Source organism: Sus scrofa, chromosome 12, assembly GCF_000003025.6.
Source record: "Sus scrofa isolate TJ Tabasco breed Duroc chromosome 12, Sscrofa11.1, whole genome shotgun sequence".
In the NCBI taxonomy this organism is placed as follows: Eukaryota; Metazoa; Chordata; class Mammalia; order Artiodactyla; family Suidae; genus Sus; species Sus scrofa.
The window spans coordinates 14529963-14550192 of record NC_010454.4 but is presented as its reverse complement, the minus strand read 5'-3'; the positions used below and the strand labels follow the sequence as shown (position 1 = coordinate 14550192).

Sequence of the window (20230 nt, the reverse complement as noted above, 5' to 3'; positions counted from 1 at the left end):
TGTTCTCTGTTTGGTATAAACCCCTATGAAGCCATCTGGTCCTGGACTGTTGTTTGTTGGGGGTTTTTAAGTTGCTGATTCAGTTTCATTACTGGTAATTGGTTTGTTCATATTTTCCATGTCTTTATGGTTCAGTCTTGGGATATTGTACGTTTTGGAGAATTTGTACATTGCTTCTATGTTGTCTGTTTTATTTGCATATAGTTGTTTGTAGTAATCTCTTATGGTCTTTTGTACTTCTTTGGTGCTGGTTGTAACTTCTTTTTCATTTCTGATTTTATTGATTTGGACCATGTCTCGCTTTCTTGATGTGAGGCTAAAAGTTATCAATTTTGTTGTCTTTTCAAAGAACCAACTCTTAGTTTCATTGATCTTTTGTTGTTGTTGTTCATTCTCTATTTTATCTATTTCTGCTTTGATCTTCATGATTTCTTTCCATCTACTAATTTTGGGTTTTGTTTTTTCTTACTTTTTTCTAGTTCCTGTAAGAGTAAAGTTAGTTTGAGAATTTTGTTTCCTGAGGTAACTTCTTTCTTAGAACTGTTTTTGCTGCATCCCATAGATTTTGGATTATTGTGTTGTTTTTGAGCATCCTGTAGATTTTGGATTGTTGTGTTTTATTTTCATGTGTCTCCAGGTGTTTTTCAGTTCCTCTATGATTTCTTCAGTGATGCATTGATTGTTTAGTAGCATATTGCTAAGTCTCCACATGTTTGTGTTTTTTGCATTTTTTTTTTATCCTTGTAGTTGATTTCTAGTCTCATAGCACTGTGGTCAGAAAAGATGCTTGATCTAATTTCAGTTTTCTTAAATTTACCAAGGCTTGTTTTGTAGCCTGGCATGTGATCTGTCCTGGAGGATGTTCCATGTGCAGTTGAGAAGAATATGTATTCCACTGCTTTTGGATGGAATGTTCTATATTTATAACTGTTAAGCCCATCTAGTCTAATGTGTCATTGAAGGACATTGTTTCCTTATTTTCTTTCTAGATGATCTTTCAATTGATGTTAGTAGGCTGTTAAAGTCCCTTCCTATTACTGCGATAGTGGCAGTTTTTCCTTTTATGTCTGTTAATATTTGCTTGATCTATTTGGGTTCATATACTTAAAATTGTTACATCATCTTGAATTGACCCTTTAATGTCTTTAATGTCTATTTTGTCTGATATAAGTATTGCTACCCCAGTTTTTTAAATTTCCATTTGAAAATGAAGTTTTTGTTTCTCTTTTTTACTTTTTAGGGCCTCACAGGATATGTAGGTTCCCAGGCTAGAGGTTAATCAGAGCTGTAACTGCTGGCCTATGCTACAGCAACACCAGATCCTTAACCCACTGAGCGAGGCCTGGGTCGAACCTGTGTCCTCATGGGTACTAGTCAGATTCATTTCCGCTGAGCCACAACGGGAACTCTTCAAATGGAAGTTTAAAGTTGCTGATCTCTTACTTGCAAATGCATTTTAACAACCCTGCATTTATATTCTCCTTCACTCATGGTTACTGTTTTGTTTTGGTTTTGTTTTGGCTGCACCCATAGAAAGTTCCCAGCCAGGTATCAAACCTGTGCCACAGCAGCAGCCTGAGCTGCTACAGTGACAAACACCAAATCCTTAACCTGTTGCACCACAGGAGAACATCTCATAATTACTGGTTATGATATCATGTCTTATTTATTTATTTATTTATTTGTCTTTTTATGGCCATACCCACAGCATATGGAAGTCCCAGGCCAGGGGTCAAATCAGAACTGCAGCTGCTGGCCTACACCACAGCCATGGCAATGCCGGATCCGAGCCACATCTGCAACCTGCACCACAGCTCATGGCAACACCACTTAACCCACTGTTTGGGGCCAGGAATTGAGCCTCTGTCCTCATGGATAGTACTTGGGTTTGTTACTGCTGAGCTACAACAGGAACTCGATGTATATCTTAATTTTTTTTTTTTTTTTTTTTTTTTTTTTTTTTTTTTTTTTTTTTTTTTTTGCTTTTTTGGCGCTCTGCGCATATGGAGTTCCAGCTAGGTCTAATCGAGCTGTACTGCTGCCTACACCGAGCCCAGCCGGGATCCGACCGCTGCACCTGCACCACAGCTCCCACGCCGATCGTACCCTGAGCAACAGGACGACCCGCCCTCATGTCTATCATTCTTACCACGATACATCTAATTGTTTTGATTATCCCTTAATTACTTACTGTGGCTATAGATGATTTTACTGCTTTTGTTTAAAAAAATTTTTTTTTTCTACAACAAAAAGACAAAAAAAAAAAAAAAAAAAAAAGGAGTTCCCGTCGTGGCGCAGTGGTTAACGAATCCGACTAGGAACCATGAGGTTGCGGGTTCGGTCCCTGCCCTTGCTCAGTGGGTTAATGATCTGGCGTTGCCGTGAGCTGTGGTGTAGGTTGCAGACGCGGCTCGGATCCTGCATTGCTGTGGCTCTGGCGTAGGCCGGTGGCTACAGTTCCGATTGGACCCCTAGCCTGGGAACCTCCATATGCCGAGGGAGCGGCCCAAGAAATAGCAACAACAACAACAACAAGACAAAAAGACCAAAAAAAAATTTTTTTTTCTTTGTATGGCCGCACTTGGAGTATATGGAAGTTCCTGGCTAGGAGTTGAATTGGAACTGCAGCTGCAGGCCCTACACCAGAGCCATGGCAACACTGGATCCAAGCCACATCTGGGACCTACACTGTGGCTTGTGGCAATGCCAGATCCTTAACCAACTGAGCAAAACCAGGAGTTGAACCCACATCCTCACAGATACTATGTTGGGTTCTTAACCCACTCAGCCACAACAGGAACTCCTAAAAATTTTTTTTATTAAAGTATAGTTGATTTTTTTTAATTAAAGTATAGTTGATTTACAGTGTTGTACTGGTTTCTGCTGTACAGCAAAGTGATTTAGTTACACATATATATTCATTCTTTTTCACATTTTTTCCCCCATCATGGTCTGTCCCAGGAGATTGGATATAATTGCCTGTGCTATACAGTAGGACATCATTGGTTATCCATTCTAAATGTAATAGTTTGCATCTACTAACCCCAAACTCCCAATCCATCCCTCTTCTTCCCCCCACCGACCCCAGCAACCACAAGTCTGTTCTCCATATCTGTGAGTCTGTTTCTGTTCTATAAATAGGTTCATTTGTGCCATATTTTAGGTTCCACATGTAAGTGATATCACGTGGTATTTGTCTTTTTCTTTTTGACTTCACTTCATTTGAGAATCTTTAGTTGTATCCATGTTGTGGCAAATAGCATTACTTTGTTCTTTTCATGGCTGAGTAGTATTCCATTGTGTTTATGTATCACATCCATTCATCTGTTGATGGACGTTTAGATTGTTAACATTGACTTTTGTGAATAATGCTGCTGTGAATATAGGGGTGCATGTATTTTTTGAATTATAGTTTTGTTCAGTTATATGCCCAGGATCATATGGTAATTCTATTTTTACTTTCCTGAGGAACCTCCATACTCTTTTCCATAGTGGTCACACCAACTTAGAGTCCGACTAATAGTGTAGGAAGGTTCCCTATTCTTCACACCCTCTCCATTTGTAGACTTTCTAGTGATGACCATTCTGACCGGTATGAAATAGCACCTCATTGATTTGCATTTCTCTAATAATTAGTGATGTTGAGCATCTTTTCATGTCCCTACTAGCCATGTGTATGTCTTCTCTGGAGAAATGTTTATTAGGTCTTCTGTCCATTTTTAGATAGGGTTGTTTCTTTTGTTGTTGAGTTGTATGAGTTGTGTGTGTATTTTGGAGATTAAGCTCTTGTTGCATTGTTTACATATATTTTTCCCCATTCTGAAGCTTTTCTTTTTATTCTTTTTATTGTTTCCTTTGCTGTTCAAAAGCTTGTAGGTTTGATTAGGTCCCATTTGTTTATTTTTGGTTTAACTCTCTTGACCTGGGGAACTGACCTAATAAAAAAATATGTATGATTTATGTCAGAGAAGCTTTTGCCTATGTCCTCTTCTAGGAATTTTATGGTGTCATGTCTGATGTTTTAAGTCTTTAAACCATTTCGTGTTTATTTTTTGGCATGGTGTGAGGGTGTGTTCTAATTTTATTGATTTACATGCAGCTGACCAACTTTCCCAGCACCACTTACTGAAGAGACCGTCTTTTTCCCATTTTATATTCTTGCCTCTTTTGTTGCAGATTAGTTGACCATAGGTGTGTGTTTTATTTCTGGGCTCTCTATTCTGTTCCATTGATCCATATGTCTGTTTTTGTAACATTATCATACTTTTGATTACTGTAGCTTTGTAGTATTTCCTGAGGTCTGGGAGTTAAACCTCCTGTTTTGTTTTGTTTTGTTTTGTTTTTCCTTCAGGATTGCTTTGGATATTCTGGGTCTTATGGAAATTTATGGTTCCATGTAAATTTTTGGATTATTCTTGTTCTGTGAAAAATGTCATGGGTAATCTGATAGGGATTGCGTTAAATCTGTAAATTGCTTTGGGTTGTATTGCCATTTTAACAATATTAATCCTTCTAATGCAGGAGCATGGGATAGTTTTTCATTTATTTGAATCTTAATCACCTTTATTCATGTTTTATAGTTCTCAGTGTATAAGTCTTTTACCTCCTTGGTTAGGTTTATTCCCAGGTTATTTGGCGGGGGGCATTTAAAAGGTAATTTTTTTATTACATTCTCTTTCTAATATTTCATTGTTACTATACTGAAACACAACTGATTTCTGAATGTTAATCTTGTATCCTGCTACTTTACTGAATTCCTTTATCAGATCTAGTAGTTTTTTTGTGAAGTCGTTGGGTTTTCTCTATATAGTATCATGTCATCTGAATATGGTGACAATTTTACCTCTTCTTTTCCATTTTGGATACCTTTTATTTCTTTTTCTTGTCTGATTGCTGCAGCTAAAACTTCCAACGTAAGACTGTGTTGAAAAGAAGAGGTGAGAGTGGGCATCTTTGTCTCATTCCACATTTTATCAGAAAGGCTTTTAGCTTTTCTCCATCAAGTAGTATATTGGCTGTTGGTGTATCTTAAATAGCTTTTATTATATTGAAATATGTTTCTTCTATACCCACTTTGGTAAGGGATTTTTTGTTTTGTTTTGTTTTGTTTTTGTCTTTTTGCCATTTCTAGGGCCGCTCCTGTGGCATATGGAGGTTCCCAGGCTAGGGGTCGAATCGGAGCTGTAGCCGTCGGCCTACACCAGGGCCACAGTAAATGCGGGATCCGAGCCCTGTCTGCAACCTACACCACAGCTCGCGGCAACGCCAGATCCTTAACCCACTGAGCAAGGCCAGGGATCGAACCTGCAACCTCATGGTTCCTAGTCGGATTCGTTAACTGCTGAGCCACGATGGGAACTCCTTTTTTTTTTTTTTTTTTTTTTAAATCATGAATGGATGTTGAATTTTGTCCATTGCTTTTTCTGCATCTCTTGAGATGATCATGTAGTTTTTGACTTTTCTTTTGTTAGTGTGGTGTATTACATGGATTTGTGTATGTTGAACCATCCTGTTGAACCTGGGATGAATCCCACTTGGTCATGGTGTATGATCTTTTTTATGTGTTGTTGGATTCAGTTTGCTAGAATTTTGTTAAGAATTTTTGCATCTGGAGTTCCCGTCGTGGCGCAGTGGTTAACGAATCCGACTAGGAACCATAAGGTTGCGGATTCGATCCCTGGCTTTGCTCAGTGGGTTGAGGATCCGGCGTTGCCGTGAGCTGTGGTGTAGGTTGCAGACTCGGCTCGGATCCCGCGTTGCTGTGGCTCTGGTGGAGGCCGGCAGCTACAGCTCCGATTAGACCCCTAGCCTGGGAACCTCCATATGCTGCGGGAGCGGCCCAAGAAATGGCAAAAAGACAAAAAAAAAAAAAAAAAAAAAAAAAAAGAATTTTTGCATCTATGTTCATCAAAGATACTGGCCTATTATTTTCTTTTTTGGTAGTATCTTTGGTTTTGGTATTAGGTGACGTTGGCTTAATGGTCTTTGGGAGTGTTCCCTCCTCTTCAATTTTCTGGGGGAGTTTGAGAAGGATCAATATAAGTTGTTTGTATGTTTGGTAGAATTAGCCTGTGAAGCGTTCTGGTCCTAGACTTTTGTGTATAGGGAGTTTTGTTTTGTTTTTAATACAGATTCTACTTCTTTTCTAGTGATTGGTCCTTTCAGATTATCTCTTTGTTCTTGACTCAGTTTTGGTGGGCTGTATGTTTCTAGAAAGCAGTCCTTTTCTTCTAGGTTGTCAAATGTATGGGCAGGCCATGTGCACTTCTGGGGGTGGGAGTGGTGAGTGGACCAGTTACAGGACCCTTGGCAGCAGTGGCAACCCCTGGGGAGGTTGTAGCAACAAGTAGTGCTGGGTCGAGGGACCCTTGGCAGTGATGATGGAGAATGCACACTCCCAGGGAGGAGGCAGGTGGTGCCTGGTCATGGGACGCTTGGCAGCATTTGGTCGTGCCCTCCTCTGGAGCCTGAGATGGTTGTTGCAGCCTGCACCTGCCCTTGTAGCCCAGGCAAGTGGTGCTCTGCTGTCTGAGAACCTGCACACACAAAGAAGTTCCTATGGCAGCACCATCCCCTTCTTTCACACTCCTCAACAATGGTGCCTTCCTTCTCTGGTGGGCCCTGGTCTCCTCCTGCACTCCCTTGGCTGTGGCACACCGCTCCCTAGTCCCCTCAGGCCGTTCCCACACAGCCAGTCCTAGTCCTGATCTCTGAAGTCTGAGCCTCAGCAACCAGACCCTGCTTGCCCCAGCGAACAAACATCTCAGGCTGGGGTGTGCCAGGAGGCAGCACTGACCGTCGGGTGTGGCATTCTCTCTGCTTTGCTCTCCTCAGACTGGCTGCTGCCCTTTCTCTCCAAGGTTTTGAAGCTCTTCTTCTACCCCTGATGATCTCACCACCAGTCAGGAGGCCTTCCAGAGTGTGGAATCCTTTCCTCTTTCACAACTCCTGCTCAGGGATGCTGGTCCTGTCCTAATTCCTTTTTCTACCTTCTTTTTTTTCTCCGTCATTTTGTCCTACCCAGTTACATGGAGATTTTCTTTTTTCTTTCTTTCTTTCTTTTTTTTTTTGGCTTTTTAGGGCCATACCTGGGGCACATGGAAATTCCCAGGCTAGGAATTGAATTGGAGCTGCAGCTGCCAGCCCACACCACAGCCACAGCAGTGCCAGATCCAAGCCCTGTCTGTGACCTACACTTCAGCTCATGGCACCGCCGGATCCTTAACTCATTGAACAAGGCCAGGGATCGAATCCTCATCCTCATGGGTACTAGTTGGGTTTGTTTCCACTGAGCCACAGTGGGAACTCATGAGGAGATTTGCTTCCCCTTTTGGAAGTCTGAGGTCTTCTGCCAGCATTCAGTAGATGTTCTTGTGAGAATTGTTCTACATTTTTTTTTTTTAATGTATTTGTGGGAGAAGGTGCATCCACATCTTACTCCTCTGCCATCTTGACCCAATCTAATATTACTGTCTTTTAATCTTACAGCTTTGCGTGTGAATGATTTCCTACCTTTACTGTATATTTGCCTTTCTCAATGAATTTTTTCATTTTGCAATTTTCTTGTTTCTAGTCACAGCCTGTACATTTTTGCATAGGGAAGTTCCTTTAACATTTGTTGTAAAGTTGATTTGGTGATGCTGAACTCTTGCTTGAATGCTTTTGCTTGTTTGTAACGCTTTTGATCTCTCCATCAAATCCTAACAGGAGCCTTACTGAATAGAATATTCTTGGCTGTAGGTTTTTCCCTTTCAAATCACTTTAAATACATTGTGCAGTTCCTTCTGTCCCACAATTTCTGCGAAAAAGTAGCTGACAGCCTTATAGAAGTTCCCCTAATGTTATTTGTTGCTTTTCTCTTGTTGCTTTTAATATTCTTTTTAAGTTTTGCCATTTCTACTACAGTGTTGTTTTGTTTTGTCCTTTTTTTAGGGCTACACCTGTGACATGTGGCAGTTCCCAGGCTAGGAGTTCCATTGGATCTGAAGCTGCCAGCCTGTGCCACAGCCACAGCAACGTGGAATCTGAGCCATGTCTGCAACCTACACCACAGCTCATGGCAGCACCAGATCTTTAGCCCACTGAGTGAGGCCAGGAATGGAACCCACATCCTCATGGATGCTAGTCGAGTTCTCTAACCACTGAGCCATAGTGGGAACTCCTTTACTGCAGTGTCTTGATGTGTTCCTCTTTAGGTTAATTTTGTATATGATTCTCTGTGCTTCTTGGATTTGGATGTCTGTTTTCTTTCCCAGATTAGAGGAGTTTTCAGCTATTTTGTCTTCAAATATATCATTGGCCTCTTTCTCTCTTCTCCTTCTGGAACTCCTATAATGCAAATATTAGTGCACTTGGTGTTTCCACAGACAGTCTTAGATTGTCCTCATTTCGTTTTGTTCTTTTTTTCTGTTTAGCATTAGTGATTTTGCTTATTCATTACTCCGCATCATTCAGTCTACTATTGATTCCTTCTGGGTATTTCTCATTTCACTTATTGTATTCTTCATGTCTGTTTAGTTCTTTATATTTTCTAACCCTGATAAGAACTTCTAACTTCTCGCTTTGTGCATCTCTTCTTCTCCCAAGTTCTTTGATCATCTTTACAATCCCTACCCTGAACTCCTTGGGAAGATTGCCTCCCTCCACCTCAGTTAGTTCTTCTTCTGGGGTTTGACCTTGTTCCTTTGTCTAGAACATTTCTTCTGTCACTGCATTTTGCTTAAGTTGCTCTTTTTATTTTTATGTCTTTGGTACGTTGGCTTTGTTTTCCAATCTTGGATAAGTGGCCTTTTTTAGGAGATGTCTTATGCTTTTCAGCAGTGCATTCCCTTCTTGTCTCCTGACAAGGGGGGGTTCTCCCTGTTATGGTTGTGTGGGTCCTCCTGTTGTGGCAGGCTGACTGGGCAGTCTAGTAAGCTTGGTTGGCCTCTGGTCTAGTTGCTTTCCAGGTCTTGCCTCACATGGAGGCTGCCAGGTTTGCCCCAGAGCCTATGCTGGCTCACTGATGGGTGGAGTCCGGGTCCAGAAGACTCTGGGCCTGTTGCCTGCCCACTAGTGGGTGAAGCCAGGTCCTAGGTTAGTGCCAGCCTACTGGCAGGTAGAGCCAGGTCCTGGAGTCCCAGAATTGGTATTGGATCGCTGATGGGGATTGATCGGGAGGGTGGGGAGTGGGTGGTTGTGGATTCCTGATACAGTTGGGTATGAGATCTGGGGTGTTACTAGGCTGACTGGGCAGTCTAGTAAGCTTGTGTTGGCCTGCTGGTGGGCAGGGCCAGGGCACAGCTGCTCCCAGGGCAGGATCTTGTCTACTAATGGGAGGGCAAAGTCCATAGGATGGGGAATTGTAGCTTCCTTGAGTCTAGTGTCTGCCCCCTGGTGGGTGAGGCTGGTCCAGAAGCTAAAACAGGCTTCCTGGAGGCCAGGGAATTCTAGGCCTGGTCCCTGCCCACAGTGGTTAGAGCTGGGTCTTGGGCCCTCTGGTGGGCAGGGCTGTGGTACAGAGGCCTGTGGACTGAGGGTATCATTAAGGCAGCCTGTTTGCTGATAAGTGGGGCTGTGTCCCTGCCCAGTTAGTTGCTTGGCCTGAGGTGTCCCAGTGCTGGCACCTATAGGCTCTTGGGTGAGGCTGGGTCTTGGCACTAATGAGCAAGAGGGAGGATTCCACAGTGGCTCTTTCCAATACCCGTGTCCACATGGTAAATGCAGCTCTCTTTAAAATGGCTGCTGCCAGTGTCTTATGTTTCCAGGGTGAGCTGCTGTTGCCTCCTGCCTGTCTGAGAGTCTCTCCAAGATCAGCAGGTAGGTCTGGCCCAGGCTGCTCTCAAATTACTGCTTCTGCCCTGGGTCTTGGATGAAGTATGAGAGATTTTATGTTTGCCCTTTGAGAGTGAAATCTCTTTCCCCCAGTCCCCTGGGACTCCCAAAAGTAAGCCTCACTGGCTTTCAATGCCAAATGCTCTGGGGGCTCCTTCCCGGTGCACGACTACTGGGCTGGGGAGCCCAGTGTTTGGGCTCAGACCTCTCACTCCTTTTGGAGAACCTCTGCAATAGAAATGTTCTCCAGTTTGTGGGTTGCCCACCTGGGAATATGGGACTTGACTATATCATGTCTGCCTCTCTTGCCTATCTTGTCATGGTTCTTTCTTTATGTCTTTAGTTGTAGAACTTTTTTGGTAGGTTCTTGTGTTTTTCATTGATAGTTATTCTGCAGATAGTTGTGATTTTGATGTGCCCATGAGGGGAGGTGAGCTCAGGATCTTTCTACTCCTACTCCACCATCCTTGCCAGATCTCCCTTCCTTAAATCTTTTGTGTAACTTGAGGAGACATCCCTCTGTAAGCACCTTGTATACAGGATACACCGCAGGTTCTCATCATGGTGCAAACCTGGCTGGCTCCCAGACGAGGCACTGCTGCTCTGTGACTCAAGTGGGGGAGGGGGTGATGAGGCCTCTGCAAGAGCTGGACTTTGCTTTACAGGTTGTGTGAGCCAGACTTCTTAGAGAGGAGAGGTCTCCAGTGCCCAGGACACCTCTAATACAGTACTAATTGAAGTCACTATACAGTGCATTATGTCTCCAAGGACTCTTTGGGGGGTGGGGGGAGACGGTAAATGAGATGTTAGGTATTAATGTTTACAATAGAGAAGTTCACAGTCTCTGCAGTGATTAAAAAGAATGTTGTAAAACAGTGTGAAGATCTTGGAGAGACATTTGAGTGTATAACTTTCAATCTGAAAAATTGGAAGTTCCACATGATAACCAAGCATAAGATTTTAGGAGAAATCCCATCAAAAAGAAAAAGTCTATGAAATGTCATTCAAGAAACTGAAGAAAAAAATGCGCCAGATCGGAGTTCCTGTTGTGGCTTAGCAGGTTAAGAATCTCAGATCTGCTGTGGCTGTGGCGTAGGCTGGAAATTTACATATGCTGCAGGTGGGGCTCTAAAAAGACCAAAAAAAAAAAGAAAGAAAATGGGCCCAGTTAAAAATTAACCAGTCTGGGGTCACTGATGACAAATTCAGTATCAGGTAGTAGAGAAATTGTGGCCCAAGTTGTGAATTTTGAACATTATATCTTAGAGGATATGCATATGAAATGTTAAGTAGGAAGATTCACATTTGAAACATTTTGATGTGAAAATGGCTGTATTGCACTGGGTTGTGGGAAAGGAGAGCACAAAAAGAGATATTAGATGGTTTTTAAAAGACATGAGCATCAATAGTCTCAAAATACAGTGTCTTAGGATAAATGGTGTGGATTTTGAGATCTGAATAAGGTGAATTTTTCTGTCATTACTGATTTTTATCAGTTGACCATATTGGTAACATTGAGTTTTCAGGGTACATTCTCATACCTTCAAAGTGAGGAATAAATTTATGGAGAAGTCTTTCATAAAGTCGAATAAAGGATAGATAAATAGTCATTTAGAGAGAAGTCATTCATCCAGTTTGTTTATGAGTTTTTGTATTACAGATTTCCAAGGGAGCAAAGTAGATATTCCCTCAATTTCAGACTATGTAACTCTCTATGTGATAATATTATAAAACTAATGCAAAATATTAAGCATTGAAAAATTAGACAAAACAATTTGTTTGGCCTATACGTTTTTGATTATAGAACCAGCCAAGACCTCTAGCTCAGAGATATACTTGTGTAGCAGTCAGCATTTCTACAACTGTGGTACATATTTTTCTAAAGCAAAGAAATGAAACATTGTGTATTACTTTGCTTTTAAGTTATATGAATGATTCTGAGCTTCAGAACTACAAATTGCTGTTTGATAGTTATTAAAAGTAATTGGTATTTTGAACAATCAGACCAGTCATAGTTCTGTGTTACGTCATTTCTGAGATTTTTATCCTCTGGGTACAAAACGCTTAGGTTTTAGCTAACAGCAATAAAAAATTTTTACCTTTAATATTTTCTTTTCTAGGTGCCCAAGGTACCAACGAAATGCAGTCTAAAAAAGACCTAACTCTACCATGTTCTAACTCACATGAAGAAGTGTTGAATCTCCCTTCATCGAGTTTTTTGTCCAGGAGTAGAACATCCTTTGTCGAAGACCGTGAGTAGGAATGTGTTATGAGTTCTTGAGACTGTTGTTGTGAGTTGGAGACAGTAGTTCTGGAGATGATTGCTTATTACTTTGGTTGCTCTACAGTTAAGGCAATACTTTTTGGTTTTACATGACCTCATTTGTAAATATTTGCTATTATGAGCTCAGATTTCTTCTTAAGATGGTCTTTGGTCACATGTCTTGCATCCACTATTTTATTATCTAAATCCTCTCTCCTCAAAGACTTTAAGAGAGTAGGACTCTCTGATACATTAGTATGTCAGTTGGTAGTCTTGAATTATTTTAACATGAAAAATATTCTCATTTCTGTATTATCTCTGGGATTTTCATATGGTTAGTATTATAGAAAATCATTGTTGATGGCTGTTTTTATAACATGTGGATGAACTGTATAATTTGTGTAGCTGTTCTTTGAGACATTTATTTTTTATTTATTTATTTATTTATTTATTTTGTCTTTTCAGAGCTGCACCCTTGGCATATGTAGGTTCCCAGGCTAGGGGTCGAATTGGAGCTGTAGCTGCTGGCCTACACCACAGCCACAGCAACTTGGGATCCGAGCCGCATCTTCAACCTACACCACAGCTCACAGCAATGCCGGATCCTTAACCCACTGAGCGAGGCCAGGGATCAAACCCGCAACCTCATGGTTCCTAGTCAGGCCCATTAACCACTGAACCACTATGGGAACTCCAGGACATTTATGTTTTTAGTTATTTTTCATTTACTTTTTAGGTAACATTTTTATGACGGTAACATTAAAATTACATTCTTCCTGCTTTAAATAGGTCCCTACTTATTTACTGAGGGTGAGTCCCTAATTTAAAAAAAATTTTTTTGGTGTGTTTTTTTGTTTTTTGGATTTTTTGTTTGTTTGTTTGTTTGTTTTTCTTTTTTGGCCACAGCATGCAGCACCTTGATGTGGGATCTTAGTTCCCAGACTAGGCATTTAATGCAGGCTGCAGTGGTGAAAGCGCTGAGTCCTAACCACCACACCACCGGGAACTCCTTTAGTGTGCTTTTTTTTTTTTAATCAGGTTTATTTTAATTTCTTATAGTTTAACTTTCTGACTGTGCTTGTGGCATGCAGAAGTTCCTAGGCCAAGAATTGAACCCAAGTCACAGCAGTAACCTGAGCCACAGCAGTGACAACACTGAGTCCTTAACTACTAGGCCACTGGGAAACTCCTTAAATCAAGTTTAAAATATATTTTTAAGTTGTGTTTGAACATGTTTATATAGGTTTATGTTTCTATATAAAATGATTTATTTCTTGGAGCTTGATTTTAATGTCTACTTTAATTTGTCCAACTAGCAGAAACTCCTTCTGTGGATATGATTCCAAGTGCTAAGAAATTAGGGGAGCCTATTCGATCAGCTATTCCTTTACATCCACCTTTCCACCCTTCAGAGCCTCGAGCTCCTTGCCCCATAGGAAAAGAATATTTGCGTTCAAGTCACTGCTCCCCCACCATGAATTCCACTGGAGAGGGCACAGCATTTTCTGTGGTGAGTGGAAAAGCTTGATTTCAGTTGGACAGAACTGTTTATAGATTTTAATAGGTCTCTGCTAGAATAATAGTCAAGGATACTGCACTAATCAGAGCACTGTACTACTTTTTTTTTGGCTCATTATTTATGTATTTATGCTTTTTGTGGGGGGGCACACCCACGGCATATGGAGGTTCCCAGGCTAGGGGTCTAATTGGAGCTGCAGCTACCAGCCTACGCCACAGCCACAGCAATGCCAGATCCAAGCCGAGTCTGCAACCTACATCACAGCTCATGGCAACGCCAGATCCTTAACCCACTGAGCGAGGCCAGGAGTCACACCCACAAACACATTGTTCCTAGTCAGATTCGTTTCTGCTGAGCCACAACGGGAACTCCAGAGCACTGTACGTCTTAAGATTTACCTCTGCATACACCTGTATGTTCTTACTGTGGGAAGATAGGGACAGGATGAGTATAAAATTAAAACATGTTTAAAGTATAAGAAAGTGAAAAATAGTCTTTCTTCCATATTCCTTCAATTCAGCGCAAACTATTAATATTTTGGCCTATTCTTCCACTCTTTTATTTGAAAATTAAATTATTTTTTATACACTCATCTTGTTCCTGTCTTCCTAGAAATAAGAATACTTAGGTATATGTCAAGGGTAAATTTATAAACATTGATACATTCTCATTAGTAGAAATTCAAGCAATGCAGAAAAGGAGCAATTAACATTAGTGACCATCATTCTAAACATTCTCTGCATCTATTTAGATAAAGTGATGGATAAAATGAGAGAAAAAAGGGATCAAAGGATAATTGTTGCATTTGGAAAAGGTTTGTGGGGATGGTGGAAGGGCTTCTGAGTTGCTGTTAATATTCTGTTTCTTGACCTGAGTGTTAAGTGGGACTATTCATCTTGAAATGATTCTTGAGCAGGACACTAACTTCAGTTTTAAGTATTTTGTCTTTTTTAGGGCTACACCTGAGACATATGGAAGTTCCTGGGCTAGGGGTTGAATCAGAGCTGCAGCTGCCAGCCACAGCCACGCCAGATCCAAGCCACATCTGTTCATATTTTGGAGGTTTTTGTCCTTCTTTCAGTTTTGGACAGTTCTGTTGACTTCTTGATATGAGATATAATGACTTTAATACTTTGCACTTGTTATTTGATAATTTTTTCATTGTCCAGTTGTAGCTATAACCCCTAAATTTTCATATTTGGAAACACATCATCTACTTTTATTTATTTATTTTTTAAGGCCTCACCCACGGCATATGGAGGTTCCTAGGCTAGGGGTTGAATTGGAGCTGCAGCTGCTGACATACACCACAATCACAGCAATGCCAGATCCAAGCTCTGTCTTCGGCCTACACCACAGCTCATGGCAACATCAGATCCTTAACCTAGAACGAGGCCAGGGATCAAACCAGCAACCGCATGGTTCCTAGCCGGATTCATTTCCACTATGCCATGATGAGAACTCCTTTTTCAATTTATTCTTTTAAAATGACTGCTTTTTAATTTAATGTAGTGATGAAATCCAAGCCCCACTATTTTTGTTTTTGTTTTCTTCTCCCCTTTTCTGGCACCACGGGGCATGTAGAGTTCCCAGGCCAGGGATCAGAACTGAGCCACAGTGGCCACCTATGCTGCAGCTGTGGCAGACACCAGATCCTTAACCCACTGTGCCGGGCCAGATGGCTAACCTGCATCCCAGTGCTCCTAAGATGCTGAGGATCCTGTTGGTCCACGTGGGCATTCCTATCTTTATATATTTTAATGGCATCCTGAGCCACACTTTTTCTCCAAGTACAAGATTATAGATATTTCTCCATTCCTTTGACATTGGGGATCAATAGGGTATTTTGACCAATGTGTTTCTAAAAAGAAACCCCAGAACATGGAAAATAAAGGGACCTAGCTTTGTGCCATGGGTCCTCCTTCTCCCCCACACCTAAAATGTTCTTATTTTTGTGTCGTCTTTGTATCTTTTTCAAATCATCTCTCCTCTTTTCAATAGGAACCAGAAAATGGAGTTTTCTTATCTTCCAAGTTGTCTAAAGATAACGGACAGGAAATGTATCCAGCTCAGGTCCAAGGCTCTAGGACAAGGAAGCTTCCCAAAGGAAAAAGGTAACATTACTTCAGGCTTCAATGGTTATAATCTGTTTGCAAAGGGATTTGAAGAGGTAAAGATATTCTCTCCTAATGTATCTATGAAGACTGATATGAAATATTTGGTAAACATGTATTATAGTTGTTTTGAACTAAGTAACGTACACTTGTCTACCTACATGTCACATGGTCGCTTTTATTATAGATATGAAAACAGAGCTGCAGTCTCGTCCTGGGATTCACCTTTCCCCCAGAGGGCAGGAGAGAGGTTAACAGAGCAAGAATTACATGCAGTGTCAGAGAAGTTATCTCAACGCCTCTCTGAACTAGATTGGGCAAGTCTTATTTTTTTATCTTTATTGAGATTACCATAGTTGGTGAACATTTAAGTAATTTTCCAATTGAAGATGAAAGTTAAGCTAAGGTATTAGAGAATTAGTTATGTCTTAGTTACTGTGAAAATCTTCTATAAGTCAAGCAGGTAGGACATAGAATGTCCTCCTAGCCCTTTATGGTATAACTGCATTTGGTACAGATTTATCCAAAATTTTATCAAATTCTGATGAAATCTAAATTAATATTGATGATTGCATTAAGTCATTTATCTTTAGATACATCTGAATAGTTTCCTTTTGTCACTAAAGACACATTTGGTATAAAATTAGGTGTATCTCTGATTTTCACAAAATAGTGCTATGGTTTAGGGGTATCATTTAATGTATTAAATTTTTATCTGACTTTTAAGTTTATTGAAACTGAATAGTTTGTGGCACTGATATAGATTCTTTAGAAACTATGCATAAACGATCTGAAAACTTGTGCCTAATGCTTTTAAAAGATTATATCTGTCTACTCCATTCAACTTGCTAAAATCAATGAAAGATGTTAAAAAGAATTTTCTTGATAGATGTTAAAAAGTGCCCTGGGCGATCGAGTTAAAGAAAAGACTGGCTGTGAAGAGGAGGATGTTGGAAATGGAGACCTGGAGAGTGGAAATGATGAGACCCTGTCTCAGCATAGCGACAGCATCATGGAGTATGGGCCCAAGAAGCGGAGGCCAGGTACCTGTCTCAGGCTGGGATGAGGACGTCCTCAGGAGCCACTTAACCGCTTTGGTCTAATGACTGGCTTTCTCGTTTTAAATATTTCAGAAACATGTGAAAGCAGAAGTAGTAGAGGTTAACAATCATATTTGCTTTACATCTTTGGGTTTTCTAAGAATTAAAATCTCCACTGTCCATTCTTTCCCTTTCCCTCAAAGAAATTACTCTCTCAAAGCTGGTATCTTTTCTTCCTGTCCCTGTTTTTTTTTTTTTTTTTTTTTTTTTTTTTTTTCAGTTTTTTTGAGATATAATTGACATATAAAAATTACATCACTTAAGGGGCAGAACATAATGATTTAATATCTGCTCATATTGTAAAGTGATTCTCACAGTAAGTTTAGTTAACATCTATAACTTCATATATTTTCTTTTTTTTTTTTTTTTTTGCTTTTTAGGGCTGCACCTGAGGCATATTCGAGTTCCTGGGCTAGGGGTCTAATTGGAGCTGCAGCTGCCAGTCTATGCCACAGCCACAGCAGTGCCAGATCTCAGCCACATCTGTAACCTTCACCACAGCTCATGGCAACACCAGATCCTTAACCCACTGAGTGAGGCCAGGAATTGAACCTGCATCCTCAAGGTTACTAGTCGGATTCATTTCCACTGCCACTCCCTCAGTTTTTTTTTTCTTATGATAACTTTTAAGATCTAATCTCTTACCAACTTTCAGATACTCAATACAATATTGTTAATTATGGTCAGCATGCTGTACATGACATTCCCAGAACTTCATCTTATAATTGGAAGTTCTAACTTTTGAACACCTTCACACATTTTGTCCACCCTTCACCCCCCTACCTTTAGACACCTTGGAATTTAAGAAAACTCCTATTAAACATAGAGGAAAGTTGATTTGAAAAAGATACAATGAAGAAAAAACATTTTGGGTATGGGGAGAAGGGAGGAGCTGTGGCGGAAAGCTGGATCCCCTTCTGTTCTCTGTACCTTCAGATTTGTTTTTTTTAAGATTCCACATATAAGTGAGATCATAGAGTATTTGTCTCTGTGTCTGACTTATTTCACTTAGGATAATGCCCTCAAGGACCATCCATGTTGTTGAAGATGGCAGGATTTCCTTTTTATGGCAGAATAATATTCCATTGTGTGTGTATGTATGTGTGTAAACCACATTTTCTTAATCCATTCATCTATTGACTGGACACTTACATTATTTGCATGTCTTGGCTGTTATAAATAATGCTTCAGGGAATATGGAGATGCAGTTTGTGTTTGTGTGTGTGTGTGTGTCTTTCTAGGGCCGCACCCAAGGCATATGGAGGTTCCCAGGCTAGGGGTCAAATCAGAACTGTAGCTGCTGGCCTACACCATAGCCACAGCAACTTGGGATCCGAGCTGTGTCTGCGACCTACACCAAGCTCAGGGCAACACCAAATCCTTAACCCACTGAGCAAGGCCAGGGATTGAACCTGTGTCCTCATGGATGCTAGTTGGGTTCGTTAACCACTGAGCCATGACGGGAACTCCACAGATAATCTTTTTGAGGTAGTGATTTCATTTCACTTCTGAATACATACCTATTATTAGTGAAATTGCTGGATTGTAATATAGTTGTAGTTTTAATTTGATGAACCTCCATACTCTATTCCATAATGCTGCACCAGTTTACATTCCCACCGAGGGCTCACAGGCTTCCCTTTTCTCTACATCTTCTCTAACACTTCTCTCTCTCTCTCTCTTTAATTCTTTTCTCTTGGTTTTTGTTTTTGAGGATAGCTATTCTCACAGATGAGTTGATATCTCATTGTGGGTTTTTTTAGTTTTGCTTTTTAGGGCCATACCTGCAAAATATGGAAGTTCCCAGGCTAAGGGTTGAATCAGAGCTGCAGCTGCTGGCCTATGCCACAGCCACAGCAGTGCCAAGTCTGAGCTGTGTCTGTGACTTACACCACAGTTCATAGCAACTCTTGATCTTTAACCCACTGAACAAGGCCAGGGATTGGACCTGCATCCTCATGGATACTAGTCAGATTCATTTCTGCTGAGCCACAATGGGAACTCCCTCTCATTGTGGTTTTGATTTGCATTTCCCTTATGATAATGATTTGAGCACCTTTTCATGTACTTATTGGCCCTTTGCATGTCATCTTTGGAAAAATGTCTAATTCTTTTGCCCATTTTTCATTTGTGGGGATTTTGGTTTGTTTGTGTTGCTATTGAGTTAATATTTAGATATTAACCCCTTATCAGATACCTGATTTGCAAATATATTCTCTCATTTGGTAGGTGGCCTTTTCATTTTGGTGATTTCCTTTGTTGTGCTGAAGTTTATTCGTTTGTATAGTTCCACTTCTTTATTATTGCCAAGGCCAGTGTCATCCAGCTTATTGGCTATGTTTTCTTCCAGGAGTTTTATGGTTTCAGGTCTTTGAAGTCTTTGATCCATTTTGAGTTGTTTGTTGTTTATGGTATAAAATTTTAGGGGTCCAGTTTCATTCTTTTGCAAGTGGCTGTCCACTTTTTCCAACACTATTGAAAAGCATCTCTTTTCTTGATTATATCTTCCTGGCTCCTTTATCATAAATTAATTAACCATATATTCATGGGTTTATTTTTGGTGTCTCTGTTGTGTTCCGTTAAGCTACATTCCTGTTTTTATTGCTGATACTATGTTTTTTTGATTACTTTAGCTTTGTAATGTAGTTTGAAGTTAAGTATGATGCTTCCAGCTTTGTTTTTTTTCCCTCAAGATTCTTTTGGCTTTTTGGCTTGTTTTGTGGATCCAAACAAATTTTGTAATTGATCGTTCTACTTCTGTGAAAAATGTTGTTGGAATTTTGATAGGGATTGCATTGAGTTTGTAGATCACTTGGGGAGTATGGACATCTTAACAGTATTAATTCTTCCAACCCATGAACACAGAACATTTTTGCATTTAATTGTGTGGTCTTCAATTTCTTTCATCAGTGTCTTATAGTTTTCAGTGTACAAGTCTTTCACTTTCTCAGTTAAATTTATTCCTAGGTATTTCATTCTTTTTGAAGTAGTTGTACATGGGATTATTTTCTTAATTTCTCTTCGTTTTTAATTTTTTTAAAAAGTGGTTTTTTGTTTTTTTGGTTTTTTTTTTTTGCTTTGCAGCACCACACCTGTGGCATATGGAAGTTCCCAGGCGAGAGGTCAAATTGGAGATGCAGCTGCTACGCAGAATTTGAGCTGTGTCTGTGACTTACACTAAAGCTCACAGCAACACCAGATCCTTAACCGAGTAAGGCCAGGAATTGAACCAACGTCCTCATAGATACTAGTTGGGTTTGTTACTGCTGAGCCATGATGAGAACTTATAATTTTTTTTTCTTTTTTTTTTTTTTTTTTTTGGTCTTTTTAGGGCTACAGCCATGGCATATGGAAGTTCCCAGGCTAGGAGTCAAATCAGAGCTGTAGCTTCTGGCCTACACCACAGCTATAGCAACCCCAG

General features: G+C 40.4%; 1 protein-coding gene across 3 annotated transcripts in view; it reads left to right on the top strand.

Moving 5' to 3' along the window:
• The window catches only part of CEP95 (centrosomal protein 95), a 63811-nt gene that overhangs the window by 21459 nt on the left and 22122 nt on the right, over positions 1-20230 (top strand). For 2 of the 3 annotated variants that reach the window (XM_021066757.1, XM_021066755.1), the window contains 5 exons: positions 11934-12065; positions 13393-13586; positions 15597-15709; positions 15897-16026; positions 16599-16752. In XM_021066757.1, the coding sequence (XP_020922416.1) occupies positions 11934-12065; positions 13393-13586; positions 15597-15709; positions 15897-16026; positions 16599-16752 (723 nt within the window). The remainder of the gene's footprint in view (positions 1-11933; positions 12066-13392; positions 13587-15596; positions 15710-15896; positions 16027-16598; positions 16753-20230) is intronic. The other variant, XM_021066756.1, reaches the window with a different exon arrangement.